Genomic DNA, 22,852 nt, shown 5'->3' on the forward strand with positions numbered 1-22,852 from the left:
ACGTCTCGTCTCATCCATGAACGAAACCAAGTCATCCTGGGCGAGTTTTTCGATACATTTGAGTCGTCTCGTTCAACAATGAGACAAATGAACCATGATTTTAAATACCGTCTAATACGTTTGACTTGTTTATATATTTTGTTGGTGGACAATACCAAGATGTATCGGAAGAGTCATCTCGGACGAAATTTAAAACCATGGTTCCAAGTCCAATATTATCGGATTGGACCAAGATTGATCCATATCCGATCCATTCAGAGCCCAAAGCCTAATATTTAAGCCCAAGCCTATCCAAAGGGGAATGAGCGTAAGAGACTATTGGGCCAGCCAGCCTTACTACTCAGACTTAACCCATCATATTTGTTCCATTTTCAATCCATAATGAAAGCCATCTATTATTAGTTTATTATTACATACATATAACAAAAAATGGGATACACATTACATGTAGATGATCTATATACACTATAGAGAGAGACAGCGCGATACAGGAGTGTCGTCTGTTGCCCTGTTGCGCCCTCTCTCTGCATTTTCTCTCTCAAATGCTTCATTTCCACTACTATTGTCCAAGAAAAATCCCATCAAAGCCGCTAAAACTTGAAAACACTCTTGATTTGATTTCCTCTCCTCTCTTCCTTCCCCCTTTTTCAAAACCCTAGAAATCTCCTCTCTCTCTCTCTCTCTCTCAATTCTTCTTCTTCTGCAATGTCCGCCCATCTTTCATTCCCCTCAGGCAACAACAAGTGGAAGAAGAGAAAGAGAGACTCCAATCTCGGAAACAACAACAAGAGACAGAGACCCGAAGACGAAGAAGACGACGACGAAGACCTCGAAGACGAACCAGAAGTCGATGAGGACGAAGACTTGCACCCAATCACCACCACCACCACTGATGCTGCTGCACACTTCGAGCGCGAGAGCGAGGTTCTATCAGATGGTGGAAATCGAATTTCCGATTTCCCCATCGTAATCGAGCACACGGTGAATCGCCCACACCCGTCAGTCCTCACGATTGTTGCCGCAGAGCGAGACGTCCAATTCCCCGAAAATCGGATTCAAAACCCTTTTTTCTTGGAGAATATTTCTCATGGGCAACTCCAGGCGTTATCTGCTGTTCTACCTGACAATCCTTCTTTAATTCCAATCGATCAAGATCGCCCTGATGTCTCAGGATCCTCTTCGACCTTTGTTTGTACTCCACCGGTTATCATGGAAGGTCGGGGCGTCGTAAAACGATATGGAAACAATCGCTCACTTGTTGTCCCTATGCATTCTGGTTTGTGTCCTCCATTTCACTCTATAACTCTCTTTATGCCCTAATTTTGCTTATTTGATTTTGATCTTGCTCTATTGTTAGATTGGTTCTCCCCGAATTCAGTTCATAGATTGGAGAGACAAGTGGTCCCCCATTTTTTCTCGGGAAAATCAAGTGAGCAAACACCTGAGAAATACATGGAATGTCGGAATCGAATTGTTGCCAAGTACATGGAGAATCCGAAAAAGAGACTCGTTGTTACGGATTGCCAAGGCTTGGTAACTGGTGTTGATTTCAACAACTTGAATCGGATTTTTCGGTTTTTGGATCATTGGGGAGTTGTTAATTACAATGCACCTGCACCAAATCACGAGGTTAGGGCCGGTGGGCCATATCTAAGGGAGGACCCAAATGGGGAAGTTCAGATTCCGTCAGCCGCATTGAGATCAATTTATAGTTTGATCCACTTTGATAAGCCTAAGAGTAGGATTACCGCTTCAGACATTTGTTCTTCATCTTCGTTACTTGGTGATGAAGTCTCTGATTTGGACAGCATTATACGACAGCGGTTATCTGAAAACCATTGCAATTACTGTTCTCAGCCCCTACCCCGTGTGCACTATCAGTCTCAAAAGGAGGTAACTTTACTCTCCTTTTACATTTTTTCTCAACTGCTTAAGTTCTATTGGTGGCTTTTTTTGAGGATTTTATCTTTTGATATGAGCCGAGATGTTTGAGAGTACTCAAGGCCATGTTTTCTTGTGTAGTTTCTCTCATTTTGTTTTTCCATGTATTAATGGCAAAGCTAATTGGTAAGCTGCAAGAGACACTTATAGAAGGCATATTAGTCTAGGGACTTTGCGTGACTATATTGTCAATTGGGGATGAAAACCATATCCTTTAGCCGCCACATATCAGTCTTGTTAGGTTAGTGAGAAAGAGACATGTGGTGTTCCTTGGTATTTGGAAGCTCGGCATTATTCTTCTATCCTGAAAGAAGATAGAATTTGATATAGTGAAAACTAAAAGATACACTACAATTTAGATGGGATGGAATCCTTACAACAACAACAACGCCTTATCCCAAAGATTCAGGGCGAGAGAAACGAATCCTTTTCCTCCATTCCACTATGTCCAAACTAAATCTTATGTTAGTGAGAGTGAGTTCAAATCTGTTTTCACTATCTCCATTCATGCTCTCTTTTTGGAACTTCAACTTGAGCTGATTCTCTGAGTTTACTGCCTAATGGAGCTACTCTTACATTCTGAATGCTTTGTCTCTTATTTTGTTTTTCCTAGTCTTTCCGCTCTTCCATCTCAACTTCCTCTTTTATACTATGCTCTATTACTCATCTAAAACATTCTCCAATTAATGATTCATCAATCCTAATATCAACACGGGTCTGGAAGCTCATGCTTATGATCTATTTATTTGACCCAAATATCATGACTCTTTTGAAAGTCTACGTCCAGCACAAGATTATACAAATTAATTTTTTGGTTTATTTCTAGACTTAATGTATTAGACCTGTTGTTTCACTCTGCAATCAATTTTTTTTTGGTATAGAATGATAGAGGACTATTCCTTGTCATTCTTGTTGATGTCTGACTGGTGAATGGAAACTATGGATAAGGAAATTTCTGTTTGGAGGATAACTTCTCGCAATGGATTGGACTTTAGTTCATTTTCTGCTTTCTTGTTTATGGGGACACAGTTCAGATGAGATAATATGTTGCCTGAGTGTACGTGTATTTATGTATTTTATAATTTAGTTTCCACTTTTGTGAGCAATCAACTTCTCTTTGAACAGGCTGATATAATACTTTGCTCGGACTGCTTCCATGAGGGAAGATTCGTCGTTGGTCACTCAAGCATTGATTTTGTAAGGTTGGATTCAACAAAAGATTTATTTGATCTTGATGGGGACAGTTGGACTGACCAGGAAACACTGCTGCTGCTTGAGGCACTTGAAATCTACAATGACAATTGGAATGATATTGCCGAGCACGTAGGTACCAAGACAAAGGCACAATGCATTCTTCATTTTGTTCGTCTTCCCATGGAAGATGGCTTACTGGAAAGTGTTGAAGTTCCAAGTCAATCTGTTTCATCTGGTGCCCCAAACAGGGAAGGTCGTGGAAGACCATATTCAAAATCTAATGGTGACTCTACAAGTATTTTATACACTTTCATTTTCCATGTTTTCATAAGAATGACTTACATGTTTTGGCTAGTTTGCTATCTTGTTTTACTTTTTCTCCTCATTTGATTGGTACTATATTGTGTTTCCTTAATTAAACTTTTTTCTCCAGGAGTTCATCTACAAGAAGACTTGGAAAGTAGGCTCCCCTTTGCAAATTCTGGGAATCCAGTTATGGCTTTGGTAAGTGAATATAATATGTAATGAATTACATAGTTTTGGAGGTCTTTGCTATTTACCACAGCATGTGGATTAATCATCATCCATAGTTTAATCCAATTACAGTGGTTGGAAATGTGAATGCTATTTCACCATTTAAATCTATCATGAAAAAACAAGATAAAAGAACGAGTCATATGGGTTCTGTGATAGTAATTCATTTATCTGATTCTCACTCATCTAGATTCTTTTTTGTTGGGTGATAGGTAAGCTGGACTTGAACCCACAACCTCAAATTTGCTTTGCAATGTGTCAAACCAACTGAGCTCTGGGTCTAAAGCCCAAACTTATCTAGATTCTTGACCTCATAAACCTTTTTTTTTTTTTTTGGTTAAAGATCAGTTTCCTTTACAAAGTTCTGTACATGATTTTCAGTAAGCACCTGATGGCATTGATTGTTGTACACCAATGGTTTTGAAATAAATTAGACCTACTTGTATGGGTGTATGTGAAGTAGGAGCCATGCACTCAAGTAAATTTAGGAATGATTCAGATTTTATGTACCTCATAGTTAGGCTCAAAATCCTCATAAAACCTGGAACATTTTTAAGTCTGTAGTCCGACCTACTTGCAGCCACTCATAATTAGGCTCAAAATCCTCATAAAACCTGGAATGTATTGAACAAATCATATACTTTTAGGTTCTAAAGAGGGTTCCTTCCCTCCCAACGGATTTCGAGTGATAGAAGGAGCTTAGTTTGTAGGTTTCTTTGAGCTAGCCGAACACACAAAAGGACATGTTTTAGTGCTGGTCGACGGCATACAAGTGAGTCCCTTTATGGTTAGAAGTTTGAGTTGATCGAACCTTAGCTTCTGTAGGTCTCTTGTTGGATCAGCTAAATTATAAGGATTAAAAGCTTATTTATTGTGACTTTCTATTTTCTTTTTAGTGCAAAGGTGTGTCAAAACATTTATTGTTTTATTATAAGTACGTATCTATTTAGCAAGTCTAGAATTTAGCAGTTTTGTTTAATTAGGAGTTTCTATTTTTGTACAGAAGTTGCATGGTTATTTGGACCATACATCTATGATATTAATGTATTTGTAAGTTCTTTTTTTTTTTTTTCTTTTCTTTCTTCCTTTTTTAAAATAAATATAAATAAATAAATAAAAAGTCTTGTTCTGTAAGGAGAATAAGGGGACGTACCAATCCGTACAATTATGATGCGCATGCTTCACTTTTGAATGTAGTAGTGGGAAATTGATTGTTTTGGATGCTTATTAGGTTCTTCAAGAAGTGAGACTCCTCTATTTTCTTGGTTGTAAAACTCCATGTGAAGCCATACAAATTGGTATATAGGTATTGAGACTCTACTTAATTAACTATACCTAGTCTCCTCACTTTCCTTTGCAAGACCTGACCATTGTAAAAACCCTGAATCCAAGTAGAACTACCCTTTTCATCACCCAAAACAATCCTAGAACTTCAATTCTGTAGTCGCTATGTGGTTAAAAACCATCCCACCATAAACCCTAACACTAAAACCCCATTTTCACTCTATGAAATCTTAAGTTCCTGCTCCCAGAGAATTTTCTGGGGCTTGATCCCATTTGTGGTTTGTTGGGGCCTTTGAAAGGAAGGAATATAAGGACTTTCACTGGGAAGGAGCAGATGGTCCATGAAGTTATCATAATTTTACTTTTTTTTTCCCTGGAGTAAAGCCTTAAAGGTGTTAAGAGTTTGTGCTATATAAGGATTTAATTTCAGATGAGAGCTTGTGGTTGGGGAGGATATCTAATTGTCTGAATTTTTTTTTCCTTCTTTGTTTGTTCTTTTCTTATGTTGTTTATAGGTAGGTCCCCTCGACCTCCTCCTTGTATTTCTTCTTGTCATTTAACATAATCCTGCACTTATTAAAAAGAATAAAAGAAGATAACTAATTCTCATTTATCGTATTTGACTATTGATGTTTACAATACATTGGTACTATGTGTTGTTTCCCAGAGTTGGTAAGATCCTTGGCAATCTTGTGGGTTTCGTTCTCGATGGCTAAGAGGACTCTATGGTCTTTTCTTCCGTTTGTTGTTTCTTGGGGAATTTGGAAAGAAAGGAATTGTCCGATTTTTGAGCAAAAGGAGGTCCCACTCGTGTTGTGATTATCTTGATTGTGGCCTTTTTGTTCTTTTGGTTTAAGATATTTAAAGAGTTTAGATGTGTCTTTTTTGAGGATTTTATAGGAAGGTCGGGTTTGGTTTGTCGTTTATAGTCTTTTGTTCTAATCTTGTTGGTCATCTTGACCACCTTAATACAATTTGCTTTATCTATAAAACCAATCAAAATACTTGAATACTAACACCATACAAGTGAACGTTTAGACCCTCTACCTCAAATGTAGAAAATCAATTACCTTAAAGTTTAAACATGTATAGGATAAAGATTTTGTAATTATTGTACCTTGGAATTCTATGCTATCAGGAGCAATACTAACAAAATTAGCAAAGAAAAGCATAGCAAAGATGAATTTTTAAATCTTGGGCAATTAACAGATGAAAAGCTTATATTAGGAGGTTAGGATTTAGAAAGTTGCGCTGTGCACCCTAGAAGGGAAAATCAAGAGAGGAGAGGTAGTAAACATTTGTTGAATGCAGTCTCAAGTGTGCATATTTTCAAGGTTTCCAAGGAAGAAGATCATATAAAGAGTTAACACAGTTTGAAGTCAAAATCTGGACCTTCGTTGATCTTGATCATCAAGGGTACATAACCTATTGAAATACCTGGGATGATATTTTGTCAGAGGATATAGTCTAGGTTCTTATCTCTTTTCTCTATCCTGAGGAGCGTGGGAATCAAATTGGATAGGGTGTTTCGTGATCCTTTGGCACGACAAATAGGGAAAAAGGAAGCGTTACCTGGTAAATTGGAACTTTGTTTGTTCTAGTAGGAAGGTTGGTGGTCTGGGTTTTAGAAAGGTGGGTTGTTGAATATGACTCTGTTGGGTAAATTGGCTTCGTAGGTTTGGGTTCGAGAGGCATGGTCTTTGGGGTAGAGTTGTTGCTGCCAAATCTGGTGAAGAAAGGTATCGTTGGGAGATCAGGAAGGCAAAAGTTTTTAATGGGTGTGGGGTTTGGAGAGGGGTCTTGAAAATTCTCCCATCTTTCCAGAAAAAAGTTCGGTTTAGAGTTGGGAGATGTGATAGGGTGAGATTTTGGAAAGATACTTGGTATGGAGATGTTCCCTTGAAGGAGCAATTTCCCCAGCTTTTTGCAGTCTCTTGTAAGAAAGAGATGTCAATTAAGTTGTTTGTTTGTGGGGATTTAGGGGGCGACAGTTGGGAGTCGGGCTTTCGGCATAGCTTTAACAATTGGGAAGTTGTTGAGGTGGCAAGGCTGATGTAACTCATTGAAGAGAGTCCTAGGTCGTTGGATAGTGACGGCATGATGTTTTGGGATGACAATAAAGACAACAGATTTTCAGTAAGTTCCTATAAACTCACGAGATGTGGTTCTTCCTCATTTCCTGTTTGAGGTGTTTTGGGGTCATAAGGTGTCTTCCGAAGTATCATTTTTTTGTTTGGTCTGCGGTGTTGGGGAAGATCTTGACTATGGACCAAGTGATTAGAAGAGAGCTGTGTTCAGCCGGTGTATATTCTCTTAGGTGCTGTTTGTTAAACTGAACAAATAAGTGCTGAATGATTATAATTGCTGAAACTATATAAGCGCTGAATTTAAGTGCTGAAATTGTTGTCTGTTTACCGATCTGAATTGTGCTGAACTGATTCAAATTAAGCGCTGTAATCACATAAATCTGTTAGTTACTTAATGCTGAAAACTGGTAAATTGATTATATTACCCTTTTCAACAGTTGTATGTTTAAGGGGAAATTATTAATAAAATCCATAAATAAAAATTATTTATTAAAAAAATACTAAATTTAATGAAATTCTTTTTGAGAACCTACCTGAACAAATTCTCTCTCCTCCACATCATTTAAAAAAATCACTTAAAAAGTAAATTTTAAAATTTTTTAATTCAAATTAAAAAATAATATTAATTCAAATTAAAGAGAGAGAATATTAAATATAAATATTTCGTTAAATATTAAATATTCCAAAAAAATAAAAAAGGAAAAAGGAAATTTCTCTCTTTAATTTGAATTAATATTATTATTTAATTTAAATTAATATTATTTAATTTGAATTAATATTATTTTTTTAATTTGAATTAATATTATTTAAATACGTAGATGAGAGAGAAAATAGGAGAGAGATAATATTGGTGTGGGTTGCCTTATTAATTTCTAGGGTGCTTATATCATTATCCATAGGACATAAGAGGTAATATCATTTCAAGTATAAGGGTATACTTGTCCGTGTTGAAAACGACCGGTGCTTACCGCTTCAACAAAAAAATTAAGTGATCCAACTTCACTTAATGCTTTTCACTTATTTTTCAGCAATAAGTGCTGAAAATGTGGAGTAAACAAACGTGCTGATTGCTGAAGCTGAATTGCATTCAGCATTCAGTGCTGAAATCAGCGTTAAACAAACACCCCCTTAGTGTGGTGGATGAAGAAACAACAAATCATCTCCTAATCCACTGTAGAGTGTGTAGGGAGACATGAGCTCATTTATCCATTTTGGCGGGGAGTTTTGTTTCTCTCAATCTCTCTGTGAAGTCTTTGATTCTTGGATGGCGACTGGGTATGCGTTCAACAACGCATAGAGGTTATTGTGGAATTTGCTACCGCAGCGTATTTTGTTGGGGAGTTTGGAAGGAACCAAATTGATCTACTTTTGACGGCTCTGCATCTTCAAATCAGTATATAATCCTATCTATCTTAGGGCTGTTGTTTTTTTGGTGTAAAGCTTTCAAGGAGCTAGGGGAATCTTGTTTGAAGATTTTGTGGGGAGATGGGAGAGGGTTTGCCATATATCAAGGATGTAATGGGTTTTTTGCTTTTGCTTTGTTGTTTTGCTTCCTTGTTTCTCTTCAGTTGGTCTCCTTGACCACTCCTTTGTTTTTAATAAAATTCTTATACTTATCCAAAAAAAAAAAAAAGAAGGACTAAAGATCCAATCTGGGTTTTCTTTCCTAGGTTTAATTGTGAAGGTGGGATTTTGATCCCAGGTTTGTGGTTTTACCGCACAAACACTTGACCACCTCACCGAGATGGCACCTTCAGATCCAATCCTGGTTTTCAAAAGTTTGGAATGTGGTTGCTGGAGTTGAAGTGGGGAAATGAATTTGTTCATTTTCTCCGTTAGAAACAAAATCCTTTAGAGTCCTTGAAGGGAAAATAAGGAATTTTGGCTTAGCTTTTCTGCGTATTGACATTGGAGCCCTAGGCATGTGTGAAAAACGAGAACAATGGATGGATTAAGTTTTGTGGTTACCTTCTAAAATAAAGAGTATTAATGCGTATCTAACTATCAAGAGGTATAATAGTTACAGACTTACATCAGGTGGAGAAGTCCCAGCCTTTGCCAACATGATGGTGGATTCAATGGTATTCCATGTGTCAGATTGGTCAAAGTGCTGTTTTAGAAGTTATCCGATCAGACATTAAGATTTTTTCTTTCCTCTCTCTCTCTCTCTGAATTGGTAAATGATTGATTCATAAAAAAATGCTGAAAGAAAGCATACAAAATCAGGAATTCGCAGGGACCTACATGACAAAACAAAGAAATTACAAGAAAAAGCCCAAAGCAAACAGAAGAGGGAACTATGCACCTGTCTCCCTCACAATAATATCCCATCTGAGAACAAAATCTTTGAAGAATAGGTCCTTGCAAAGCTTTTAAGGATTTCGTTCATTTAAATATGAGAGACTTGATGTTCAAAATGATATCCTATTTCTATTGCTCATTTTCTGTTTATCAAAATAAATAGTCAGGTTTGGAACACAACAAAATTTTTATTCAGGGTTATGGAAAGTTCTTCTATTCTGATTTATGGTTTCTCTTGTCCATATGGTTTATCAGGGGAGAGATTGAGCTTCAAGAAATAGTAGATGGTCTTATCAACACAAAAATTTAATTCCAAAAGTATTTTAATTGCAAAAAATTCTTCACCGGAGGAACGCGTCTTTTTGTTGTTATTGTCATCTTGTGGGATACAATGCTACTTAGTTTTGGTTTTTGTTGAATCTTTAGATGGGCTTTGTAAGGAAGATTTATTAGTCTGTTCTTTAAATCGACTGCCCACTTATCTAACTGTTGGAGAAGTTTTCTAGGTTGCATTTTTGGCATCTGCAGTAGGGCCCAGAGTTGCTGCGGCCTGCGCTCATGCATCATTAGAAGCATTGTCCAAAGAGGACAGCCAGTTAGTTGCTTCCAAGAGCAAAGTACAAATGGAAGGCTCTGTTCTTGGCGATAATAGAGAAGGTGGTCCTCATGGATCAATCACAAGCTTAAACCACCAAAAAGGTTGGTTCTGGAATAATTGTTTTTTGTCTTTTCCTCACTTCCAGTCCTTTTTTGACAGTCTATGAATGATTTCAGAAGAAAATCTGGTAGTACAAGGATCATCTGGTGAAAATCCTGCACTTTCTGTTCCTTTGTCTGCCGAAAGTGTGAAAATTGCCGCAAAATCTGGACTTGCTGCTGCTGCAATGAAGGCAAAGCTGTTTGCAGATCATGAGGAACGCGAAATTCAGAGAATGTCTGCCAGTATTATAAACCATCAGGTACTTTGCTGCTAATGTTCGTTTTTCTTCAAATATATTTTCTTTTCAATTTTTGGTGATTATGTGTGATGGTAGTTTTTTTTTTTGGTTTTTTGTTTCATTTGATGTTTTTGTGGCATTGAAATTGTTGTCAGTTCTAGTGTTTAACAAAATAAAGTAGGGAAGGACAGTTTGGGACGTTGCACACTTTGTTGCATACATTCCACCCCTTCTTTTATATTAACTTGAGTAGAAGTTCACCAAATTACCCATTATAAATGGCAAAAACTAGAAACCCAAAAATGCCCTTATATATAATTTTCTTGTTACTTTCAACTCTAGATTCATGTACCAACACTCTCTCTTAACATGGAGCGTGTATGTCATATATTCCCAATCTGGACTGAATCTTCTCTAACTAGTTCAGACCAACTGCTTTGGTAAACATTCACAAGCTCAGTGGATGACTTCACAAAGTAGCAGATATAATTTTGGCTGCCAATTTGGCCCTGATGAAATGACAATAAATCTCTATATGCTTGACCCGCTTGTGAAGATTGGATTGCTTGCAATGTGCATAACTGCTTGATTGTTGTAGTACAAGTTCGTATGGACTATCAACAGGAGAACCTAGTTCATTTGTCAAATATTTGAGCCATACCACTCACAAGTAATAAGGACCATTGCTCTTTACTCAGCATCTGTACTAAATGTGGCGACACTTTGTTTCTTCTCCAAGTTACTTGGTTACCTACAAGGCTCCAACAAAGCTGTAATATCCAATAATGGATCTACTGTCTAACGTAAATTCTACTTAATCTGCATATGAATACCCTTCAACATGTAAATGACCATTGGCAGTGCACAAGATACCTTTACCAGGTGCCTCCTAAAGATAGTCCAATATACAAATGAAGTCCTCCATATGTAAAGTACGAGGACTCGTGCGAATCAATTGACCACGCTGACAGTTAATGTGATATCAGGCCTTGTGATTGTCGGGTATATATGCTTGCCCACAAGTTTTCTATATGCTATGGACCTGTTAAAGGTAAACACAATCTACCACCCCATCGTTTGTGAGGTTAGCTCTTGGATCCATTATCCTTGTGATGGGAACAAAATGATGAACTGAAGCCAAATGTCTCCTTCTATGGTCCCGAATCGATTGGTTACCTTGAATTGTCCCAAATCAAGACAATTAACACCTAAAACCCAACGAGGGAGAACATGACCATCAACGAGTTCCTCCTAATCTACTACATGTTTACTATTTTTTTTTTTTGATAAGTACTACAAGTTTACTATTAGTATCCATGGAGATGTTTTTTGCTCCCAATAATCCCGGCCCATAGAAAATGTAGAAACCCACGTTTCTTTTTTAACTTGTTTAGTTGGGCCTTATTTTATTAGTGATATATGTTCATGGTCTTGATCTAATCTATGTTAATGGGGCCAATGGTTAGGGTATATTAGAGAACCTAGTTAAGAATTATTTGGGAGGGGCAAAGGAGCGTAAATACTTTTTTTTTTGAGTGAGCAAGCTTTAAGGGGGGTATATGAGGTAATTTTCAAGAGAAAATTAGGAGATAGGTTGGGTGGTACGTACCAAACATTCTTGGAATGGAGAATGTGTTGCTTCTTTGGGTATATTCTCCCCTCCCTATTAAGTAAATTTTGGCTGCCTTTCTTATTTGAGATTCTTCCTCTAAAAGGAAAAAAAGTTTTTAATCTTTTTGAAATTTGAATAACTTCCTTGTCTTACTAGCTTATTTTAGGAAGCTCCTTTGTGAAAATCAATTAGAGAAAGTGAATACTAAAATTTTCAAAAAGGACTAATCAACAGTCAAGTGAAGAGGGAGGGACAGAGAAAATGACTAGGATATTGTTAAAGCTCTCCCATAGTGTAACCTTTTTGTTTTCTCCATCAATTTTTTTCTTATTTTTTATTTCTTTTGGCTGAACTCTTGTGTTTTTATTTTTCTTGGGCTAATGAGAAAATTAAGTGATCAAGGTGACATAAAACGAAATGAGATTCAATTGGAGAAAATTAAGATACTTATCAAGGTAGGATATGACTTTCATAATGTAGTTTAATAATGATAAAAAAGTAAAAAATATGTATAATAATGACGATAATAATAATTATGAGATCCAATAGTGTTGTGTAGAAATGGATTTGATTTTGATTATTCCGTTTAGAAGTTGATTTGATATTCATGATTGAATTGTTTTGAGTGGAAGAAGATAATATGGATGAAATGTATATAAGGAAAAGTGGTGTAAAAAAAAGTAGAGCATAACAAGGGACATTCATTAAAGGAAGACAAATGCTCGATAGGGTTCTAATTGCTAATGATCGTATCAACTCTAGAATAAATGAGAAAAAGTCAGGGTTGGTGGGCAAGATTGACCTCCAAAAAGCCTATGACTACGTAAGTTGAAACTTTTTGGAGTACTTGTCGAGAAATGGGGTTTGGAGTCAAGTGGATTATGAAATTTGTTTACTCTGTCTCTTTCTCAATCTTGGTTAATGGTTATCCAACTGGTTTTTTTAGAAGTTCAAGAGGTCCAAATGGTTGTCCAATTGGTTTTTGAGGCGTTGGGTAGGTTGGTGAATAGAGCAGTGAGTATTGGGGCTTTATCAAGGGTTAATAGTAAAAGATTAGGGCCCATTGATTTCTCAACTTAAATTTGTAGATGACATGGTTGTCGTCTTGGATGATTCTAGGGAGCAGGTTAGATTTCTGAGAGCTCTTTTTTGTTGTTTTGAGATGACATCTGGTTTGCATGTTAATCTTCAGAAGAGTTAGGTGTTGGCGCAGGTGAAGTTCTTGAGCTCCCAAGAATAACGATGATGATGGGTTGTCAGATTGATTCTCTTCCCTCATCTTATTTGGGTCTTCCGGGGGGAGGGGGGGGGGTGCCATATAACTCTACTAGGATTTGGAACATTGTGATTGAGTGGTTAAGGAAAACATTGAGCACCTGGAAGGCCAAATATTTGTCTAAAGGGGAAGCTATTCCTATTGAAAGCACTTTGGCAAACATCTTAACCTATTTCTTATCACTGTTTTCCATTCCGAAGATAGTGGAGGGTATGATCGAGAAGTTAATGAGGGGCTTTTTTATGGAATGATATGGAGGGCAACATGAAATGTCATTTCGTCCAGTGGAGACTTATTTGTTCTTTTAAGAGAAATTGAGATTTGAGAATTGGAGGGTTAAAAAGAACCAGTAGGATAGGACTCTTTGGGGGAAGTGGTTATGGCAATTCGAGGAGGAAAGTGAGAGTTTGTGGAGGAAGATAATTGAAATGAAGTATTGGGAGAAGAGATTTGGTGGGGTGAGTGGAGAGGTGAAATGTGCTTATTGGTGTAGCTTGTGGAAAGGTATTTTGAAAATGACTCGTCAATTCAATAGGGGGATTGAGTTCAAAGTAGGGAGAGGAGATAATACGTGTTTCTGGGAAGATAAGTGGTGCGGGGCTTTTTTTGTTGATTCTCCTTTATTAACCTAGTTCCCTTCATTGTACATTGCCTCTCTAACGTGGAATTGGACCGTAAAAGATTGTCTGACTCACAATGGGAATGATCTTTGTTGGGATTTGGGTTTTAAGAAAAGTTTTAATAACTGGGAAATCAAAGAGGTGGAAACTCTCCTAGAGCTTCTCAATCCTACTCACCTTGTGGTGAATGAGGAGGATAGGAGATAGGGACGAAAATAAGGATAAGTTCTCTGTGTATTCCGTCCACAATACCTTTCTGCCTTTTTTCGATTAAGTGGTCCTGGAGGAGTCTTCCATTTGATCTTCTTTGGTTCCCTCCAAGGTTGCATTCTTTATTTGGTTGGTCTCTCTTGAAAAAATACTAACCTGGGACAACTTGATGAAACAGGGAATTTGTGGTCCTAATTTTTGTGTTCTTCGTAAGTGTTGTGGGGAATCAAGAAGTCATATTTTAATTCATTGTGCTTTTGCTTCAGAGATTTAGTTCACTTTCTTTCTCCGTAACAACTAGCTTGGGTTTTACCCAAGTCTGTCGAGTCTCTTTTTATTGGGTGGAATCACAATATTGTTTGGGCCATTCTTCTGTTTGCCTTTAGTTGGGGTCTTTGGAAGGAGAGAAACAAAAGGATTTTCCAAGGAAAAGACAAGTTGATAGGAGATATGATTTTTGAGATTCTAGGTCTTCTTTTCTTTTGGTGCAAATTGAACAAAGATTTTGAAAGAGTGTTCTTCGAGGATTTTTTTAGATGGGTAGAGCTTTACTCTTTTTGCTGGTTGCTTTTGTTCTTTCCCCTCTGTTTTCTTTTGCTTTCTTGTAATTGTGGAGGACCCCTCATCCTCCTGTTTTAGCTTTTAATAAATTTATACTTATCGAAAAAAAGGGCATAGGCCCCTTGAGTGCAAGCCTCGTAAGCCCTCAAGGAAGACCCCAGACTGGGGTAATTGTAGTTTAGCTAGACAAATGATAAAATGGCGAAAATGGGTGATAGAAAAGTTATTCTACGATTTTATTGTTCATGTGATGAAATATTTGATTTGTATTAAAAATATTGGACAAATATTTGATTTGACCTATAATTTTTATTTATTTATTTATTATTTATTTGTATCACTTCTCATCACCTTTGTACCATGTCCTTAATTTGATTTTATTTATTTTATTTATTAGACTATGTCTTGGGCGTCATGTTTGTCCTATCGGGCTTCACATCTTTTATGCTTTTATAGTTTTAGGTTCATGAGGAAAGAAGGCAAGACAAGGGTCAAGGATCATAAATTGCTTAAGGAGGATCTTGGGCTCATTAAATCATGGTTTAAATTGGTGTCAATGGGATAATCTTTTATTGATGCTATTCATATGTCATTTTTCGCATAGAATGTAAAATCTTGAAGTTTTAATCCATTAAGGCGGTGTGTAGATACAATCAGAAAAAAAAAAAAAAAACAAAAAACAAAAGTGTCACAATATGCAATTTCTGTGAAGGTGGAGAGTTAGGGATGGATATCCACATTACTCTTGGAATTAACATAGGATTCTTGGTTATTAGTATCCCATATGACCCACAAGACTTCCAAACAAATCGCAGATCAGAACTCCAATGTTTACAATTTTTCATTTAATTTCAAAGATAGAAAAACTATTCTAGTTTGCACCCTCTTCGGTGTAGAATGTGGATTTAAGCAAAAGTAAATAGTTGTGACTTTCAATACTCTTTTCAAATCAAAAACCTGTTTGCAAAAACATTTAGAAACGAATCATAAGGAAAATTTCTTTAACGAGGTCTAGATTTTAATCTTTTCAGAAATCTCTCTTATTAAAATTCGAGTGCTTTTAACTCAAAAGTACATTGTTGCAGAGACATTTATACACATCTTGAGGTGTCATTTGAGTTAATAATCCAATGGATGAGAAAAACGCTCAAATTTGGGCTTGAGAGAATGATGCAGGACAATGAGGGGAGAAGAAAATATGGGATTGGGAATTTGGTTTAGGATTTTGGATAAGGATTTGGGCTATAATAGGAAAAGGGTTTTCAAAATCCCAATTGGCTATATGTTGAAATGTAAAACACAAAGTTTTCCAATTACAACATTTTAAAATTACGATTAGGGGGTTTATAGTAGATTTGGAAAAGAGATTTATGAAATAAGGATTATAAAAAGTGAGGAAGGATTAAGGGAAAAATAAAATGGGGTTTCAAGAAATCAAGATTCAAGACTTCAAGAATTCAAGAATCAAGAATCAAGAACAACAAAGATTAAAAGAAAATCAAGAAAAGATGATTCTTGATGGATTTAAGAATTTAAGATTTCAAGAAAAACAAGAAAATTAAAAGAATAAAAAAAGAAAAATAAAGATTAGAAGAAAAGAATGTTATATTGGACTCACTTGAAAATGGTCTCACACCACACCCATTGTTGGGAAGATCAAGCTCAAGCTCTTTTATTCATCATTCTTCATTTAACAAAAAAATCCCTAATACAATCTATATAAAGAAAATAAATCAAGAATCCTAGTCAAATTAAAATACCAAATAAATAATCTTATTTTCGTAACTTTCTCTCTCCTAAATTTTCAACGCTAATAAACTTAAATAAAAGACAAATTAAAGTTACTAAATTGCCCCTAAATATTGTACTAAGACCATGGGCCAATAAAACATTAAGATAAGCCTACAAAAATTAAATTAAAGCCCTAAAACATAAATCTAAATAAAAATTAAAATTTACTCTTCAAGATTTGATGTATGTGTCCATAAATTCTCTTCGGCTGAGAAGATTTTGTCACCGGCAAAATAAAATTGTAGTAATTCCCCAGCAAGTGAAGTTTCTGTAATCCACAGGTAATCTGATCCTGGCTTGCTTCTCTACCAATGCACCCTCCACATTCCAATATATCATCAATGCAAGTAAAAATTCGTTGAACTCTTATTTTCTAGTAAGAATTGAAGTTGACACTCTGAAATGTTCCATGTATAATGTAACTCATTGGTTCATCTTAAATATCAACTATCTTTTCTTTTTTGTTGGACAAAATCTGTGTAAGCGGTAAAGGATGTAGCGACTCAACAATTTTCTTTTCCAATTGTTCAAAATTTTCAAACATTGATTCTTCTTCAAGATCCAATAATGATGCCTCACATTCGTCAATCTCACTATCACTTAGATTGGGCTCACAAATTTCTTCATTACTCGTTTTGAGTTTAGGTGCATGGAATTTGATCATATTTGCTTCATTATCCCAATTCGAGCACTTTGATTTAAAGTGTCAAAGACGATTGCACTTGGACCACAAGTTTTGTCGTCTAAACTCTTCATATCATGGACCACGTGATTGCCTGTGTTCTTTGCTTTCCTTTATGATACGGACATGAACAATGCAAAAATATGCCCAAGAGGCGCATTCGGCATAGTTTTGACAACATATTTTTCAATCCCTTTGAGAACATCTTTGTTGAGTCCATCTCCCTTTAACGCGATCTGCTAATTTGTGTTGCTTGGACCTAGGCTCTGATACTGAATTTGATGTAGGATGGCGAGGAGAAAAAAAAAAGGGGGGGGGGGGTTAGGGAATTTGGTTTAGGATTTTGGGTAAGGATTTGAGCTACAATAGGAAAAGGGTTTACAAAATCCTAAGTGACTATATTTTGAAATGTAAAACACAGTTTTCCAATTACAACATTTTGAAATTACAATTAGGGCATTTGGGTATATGGTAGATTTAAAAAAGAGATTAATGAAATAAGTGTTAAAGAAAGTGGGGAAGGATTAATGGTAAAAGAAAGTGGGATTTCAAGAATTCAAGAGTCAAGAACAACAAGGATTAAAAGAAAATCAAGAAAATATGATTCTTGATAGATGTAAGGATTTGAGATTTCAAGAAAATCAAGAAAAACAAAAGAATAAAAAAAGAAAATAAAGATTAGAACAAAAAATGTTATATTGGACTCACTCTAAAATAACCTCACACCACACCCGTTATTGGGAAGATTAAGCTCAAGCTCTCTTTTTATTCACAATTCTTCATTTAAAGAAAAAAAATCCCTAATACAATCTATATAAAGAAAATAAATCAAGAATCCAAGTTTATGTCATGTATAGAGCTTAGAAGTGGTTCTTCAAGAATGCGCTACTTCATTGGGGTATCAAATTGACAATTGGCCTATTTATTATATTTGCTTACATTTAGAAGCTTCCTATGAGATAAAATCTATTTTGGATCTGTGATTAATAGTGGTCGAAAGGAGATTGGTGTCTTGGAAGAATTTCTCTCTCAAATGGGAAATGTTACTTTTATCAAAAGCACACTTGTCATTGATCTACTATTTATTCTTCCTTAGATTGAGGAGCATGACCAGAAGACTTGAAAGGATAGTTAGATACTTACTCTATAATAATAGGGATCATTTTCTAATATTTACCATCTAGTTGACTAGGAGAACATTGGTCTTAAAAATAGAGGTGGCTTGGGTTTTAGGCATAGTCACAAAAAAAAAACAACTTTTTTTTTGTGTAAAAAAAAAATGCATTTTGTATATCTGAAGATTAAAATGATAAAAAACGCGTTTTTTTTTTTTAAATCATACTTTTTTGAAATTCATTTTTTTATGGTTTGATCACTTTTTTTTTTTTTCCCAAAAAATGAACCCATTTTTTGTGGCTTAGTTGTTTGTGATTTGATTCATGAATGTTGTTTAATGTAGGATTTATAGGATTCATTAATGTAGAAATATGAGATTTGACAACAATATCTTGATGTCATAATTTTTAGTTTTTAAAAGTGGGGAATTAGTTACTTAACATACCTTGGAGTGGATTCTAATTGCATGAAATCATAGCATCCTAAAACATGATCTAATGCCAGAAGGTTATAAAGGACAATTTTAAGAACTTTTAGCCAAAAAAAATCAATATATATATTTTTAATTTTAATTGTTAAATTTTAGTTATAACTTTGGGAGTTTGGTGGCCATCCATTTTCATCACCTTCGAATATGCTAAAAAAGGAATTTGTTTTTGAATAATTCTTTGAATATGAGGTTTTCCATGGCATGCCCCTTGAAGGATATTGTGGCTGAAGGACTAGATCCTAATCAAGTTGGTCAAAGATTTATTTTGCTGTCTTCATTCTCTGGTGGTTGAAACTCATGGCATGCCCCTTGGTTTATGGTCTTCTTTCTAAATTCAATGCGTTTTAAATGGAAGGGGTCTTACATCGTTCACTATCCATGGAGAATTGCACCATCAAACTAAATTGTTGCTACCAGAACCTGGGCAAGATATTGTTTATTCTCAACTTTACCTTTACAATCCTAGTGTAACGTTGGATGTCTGCACTTGGAAAAATCCACATTTATGTTGGGATGTCTTAAATATTATACAAGACACTCTACTGCATTACAATGCCTTCTCAGCAAAATTCCTTCAGGCATATAAGATTTTAAGCCAACATTATTTTGGATAATGATGTACCGGTTTATCTACATTATAGCTTTGTGACAGATCGTCATCACAATTTATTGTCAACAAAAGAAATTGCAGTTATACTACCTAGTAATGGAAGTGAGGTATGCGGTATGAGAGATATCATTGTACATTTGAAAGGTGGTTGTGGATTGATGTGGATTAATGACTGTCACCCTGCTTATTTACCATTGCTTTATGTTCTTATACTTCCTCATGTTGGGCTTGGATGGGCACCTGATCTAAAACATTGGGACGTTGCAAATAATATTTGATCAACTTCTAGATTAACTCAAATGGAATTTTATAATTTTTTTTGATAAATAAATGGAATTTTATAATTATCAACTCTTCGAATGTCCTATTGAATATTCAGCAATTTTGCAAGGAGGAAAATTATTTCAAGAATTTTGGGTAGATGCTTGGGCTTCATCTGAGCAAATAGGTTGACGTACCACAAATTGCATCAAGATACCCTTCGAGTTGATGTGTACAACTGCTTAAAAGATATTGTAGCTGAAAGACTAGATCCTTATCAAGTTGGTCAATGATTTATTTAGCCATCTTCGTTCTCTGAATTTTGAAACTCATGGCATGCCCTTTGGTTTATGGTCTTCTCTTTACATTTTTGTTGAATGTTGAGATAACCCACTTACTTATCAAACCCAAAACACTATTGAAATTGAAGTTGTTTGCCTAAGTGTTAGTGTTTTGTAATGTTAGAATTCTGTCTTGTTTAAGGTTTTCTTTCTTCTTTTTTTTTTTTCCCTCATTTTTCCCGTTTATCCTAAGTTTTCCGTTGCCATTTTAAATCCATGCACCGTATTTGTGATTTTGGTTTTAGGCACTTAAAATTTATGATCATGGACCTTATTGACAAATTGTTACGAGTCATGGAGAGAAACATGATAGCTTTCAGAAACACATGATAGATTCCAAATTTGGGACTTGTGACGTGATGGTCCTTGAATCTTCTGAGATCCATGTTTGGTGTTGGGTTCAGAAAGGCATTTCCAACATTTGAGGTTTGTTTTCTGGAGTCAGCTCCCATATTCCCATATTTTGGCTCCTCAATGATACTTAGGGAGGACCATTGCTATGGTGATTCTTCATTGTTCATGGATTTTCCTTTGATGCTACTTCCGATCATAAAGGAGCCACCATTGATAATTTCTTATTGCGAACCTGAATGAAGACTCATGGAATCTTGGATTGAGAAGAAACTTTAATGATCAGGAGATTGACATCCTGGTCACTTCACTTCACAGACTCAATACAATTAAAATAGCGCATTTGGAGCTTGACTCAAGGTTTTGGAAATGGAATACATCTGGGAAGTCCTCAATTTTCTCTTTCTAGAGGCATTTTCACCCTCTCAGATCAACCGGTCTTCTCTGTGAGTGATCTTTGGAAAACTCCTGGACCTTCCAAGGTAGCTTTCTTCTTATGGACTGCTATCTGGATCAAAATTTTAACTATTAATCACTTGATTGGTGGGGGCTGATGCATCTCTAATATGTTCTCCATGTGTAAAGGTTTAGGGGAGAATGTTGACCATCTTCTTATTTCTTGTCCATTAGGGGACTATGTTGTCCATTTGGAGTTTCCTAGATGTTCCCCATTCCCCAACTGCTTAATGGGTTATCTATTAGTTGGCCAACTATTTTTTTCCTCCAGAAAGGCTATCATCTCTGGTGTCTTCTCATGTTCTCTATTCTTCAGTCAATATGAAGGAACAAAACAACCAGATTCTTCTAATAACAAGGATGGCAAGGCATGTGTAATTTTAAAGTCAAAGATGCTTTTTTACAGATTAGTGTCTATTTCTTTCAAGTTCAATGATGTTCAGTTCAAGAATTTCGTCTTTCATTGAGAGTACTTAGGCATTCTTAATCCTCCTCTTGTTGCCATTTCGTAATTAAGTAGAATTGTATTAGTAGATTATGCGATGGTATATCTTCTCTACCTATAGAGAAGATAATACACATTTAATGTTACATTTGCTGCAAAGAAATGATCTGTTGAAAGGGAAGATCTCGTAATCTATGGTGAATGCTAATCAATGTCCCCATTAGGAAAGACTAAAATCTAGAAGTGTTGCACAAAAGGGTGTCCCTGGAGTCTTGGATCTGACTTGTCAGACATGGGTACTCCACTCTTTTAATATTCCATGCCATGGAACACATCAAATTATTCTTCCCATTTGATACATAATTTGGTTATTGTGCCTTTGATATCTTATCCCATATACTTTTTCCACTTATCATGTTGCACTTCTGCTTAAAAAAAACTACTCAGTAGACGTTCCATGACTTGAGTAGCTCATGACTCATGTTCTCATTTATCTGGAATGACCCATATATTATATGGAGCAATACTTCAAAAACCGCACGTCTGCACTTAATGTCTTTTATTAGGATAATGAGTAGGTCATGTAAGCGTTCAATAATCAGATAGTAGAAACATTTTTTGTGTCGTAATGGTCAATCCAGTCTGGTTCTATCTCTCTTCAGTGGTCAAGATTTACGATTGATGAGAATTTGCAAAGACTTTGAATATGCAGCTTTGCTTTTCTGGACCAGCTCCCGACTGCTTATAAAAATTTCCTATAAACAAATTTTCTTCATTGATGCAGTTGAAGAGGTTAGAGCTGAAGCTTAAACAGTTCGCAGAAGTGGAAACTTTGCTACTGAAGGAATGTGAACAGGTGGAGAGGACAAGGCAGAGACTTGCAGCTGAACGGGCCCGCATTATTTCAACGGGTTTCATACCTTCTGTGGCTGCCACCACTAATACTATTCCAGGTTCTGCTGTTGTGGCAAACAATGCTCTTAACAACAGGCAACAACAAGTGATGTCTGTCTCACCTGTTGTGCAAACTAACATCCCTGGATATGGAAACAGCAGGCCAACTCATCCACATATGCCCTTCATGCCAAGACAGCCGATGTTTGCGTTTGGACCACGGTTGCCCCTCTCTGCGATCCATCCATCATCGTCCGGCCCATCATCCGCCTCTGTCATGTTCACTGCTGCACAAGGCAACACTCAACCTTCCCTTGGTCATCCAATGTTAAGACCTGTATCTGGCACTAACACAAATGTAGGTTAACAATTGCAGAATCTGGTTTCTTTGTTGAGTTGTATGATTTAATTTGATCTTTCCTCTTTTTCCCCCTCCCTTGTCAATTTGCTAATGTAGCTTTCTTGATTCATTTATTTTACTTTTATCCTATTTTATGGAGTGGATGGTCAGGATTATCCGATCAAAGGATGACTTTTATGGGACCCACCAAACTTTTGGTCTTGGCCATATGTCACAAGGATGCAAGCTGGAGGATTCTTGTCTTTAGAACCTTTTTAAACCAATCAAGATGAGACACGTGTATTATTGCTCCAATAGTTATTGTAAAGGGTCCTGACTAGGGGTGCACATGGTTCGGATTTTGCCAAAATTGAAACTGAACCAAACATGATCGGTTCTACAAATTTGGAATCGAACCAATCCAGTTACCCTATAGAACTGAACCAATACAAACCAACTTTGGTTCGGATTGATTTGAATCGGATCTCGGTTCTCATACTTATTATTTTCAATAGTA

At 36.1% G+C, this 22,852-nt stretch overlaps 1 protein-coding gene across 2 annotated transcripts; it reads left to right on the plus strand.

The window, feature by feature from the left end:
* The first annotated feature begins 438 nt into the window (after positions 1–438).
* On the plus strand, positions 439–22,465 carry SWI3C (SWITCH/sucrose nonfermenting 3C). Of its 2 annotated transcripts, none has more exons than XM_086434404.1 (7): positions 439–1,276; positions 1,358–1,893; positions 3,067–3,430; positions 3,569–3,639; positions 9,848–10,040; positions 10,116–10,300; positions 21,886–22,465. In XM_086434404.1, the coding sequence occupies exons 1-7, from the start codon at positions 706–708 to the stop codon at positions 22,360–22,362; spliced, it is 2,397 nt and encodes a 798-aa protein (XP_086290530.1). In that variant the 5' UTR covers positions 439–705; the 3' UTR covers positions 22,363–22,465. The 2 variants fall into 2 exon arrangements, with proteins under 2 accessions (XP_086290530.1, XP_086290531.1); XM_086434405.1 differs by having other exon boundaries at positions 3,067–3,418.
* Positions 22,466–22,852: the final 387 nt, after the last annotated feature.

Source organism: Akebia trifoliata, chromosome 3, assembly GCF_017979445.1.
Source record: "Akebia trifoliata isolate Shusen 1 chromosome 3, ASM1797944v1, whole genome shotgun sequence".
Classification (NCBI taxonomy): domain Eukaryota; kingdom Viridiplantae; phylum Streptophyta; class Magnoliopsida; order Ranunculales; family Lardizabalaceae; genus Akebia; species Akebia trifoliata.

Coding starts and splice junctions, on each gene's coding strand:
- SWI3C (XM_086434404.1), top strand. CDS start 706: ATGTCCGCCCATCTTTCATTCCCCTCAGGCAACAACAAGTGGAAGAAG. Junction 1,894..3,066: donor ACTATCAGTCTCAAAAGGAG/GTAACTTTACTC, acceptor CTCTTTGAACAG/GCTGATATAATACTTTGCTC. Junction 3,640..9,847: donor GGAATCCAGTTATGGCTTTG/GTAAGTGAATAT, acceptor GAAGTTTTCTAG/GTTGCATTTTTGGCATCTGC.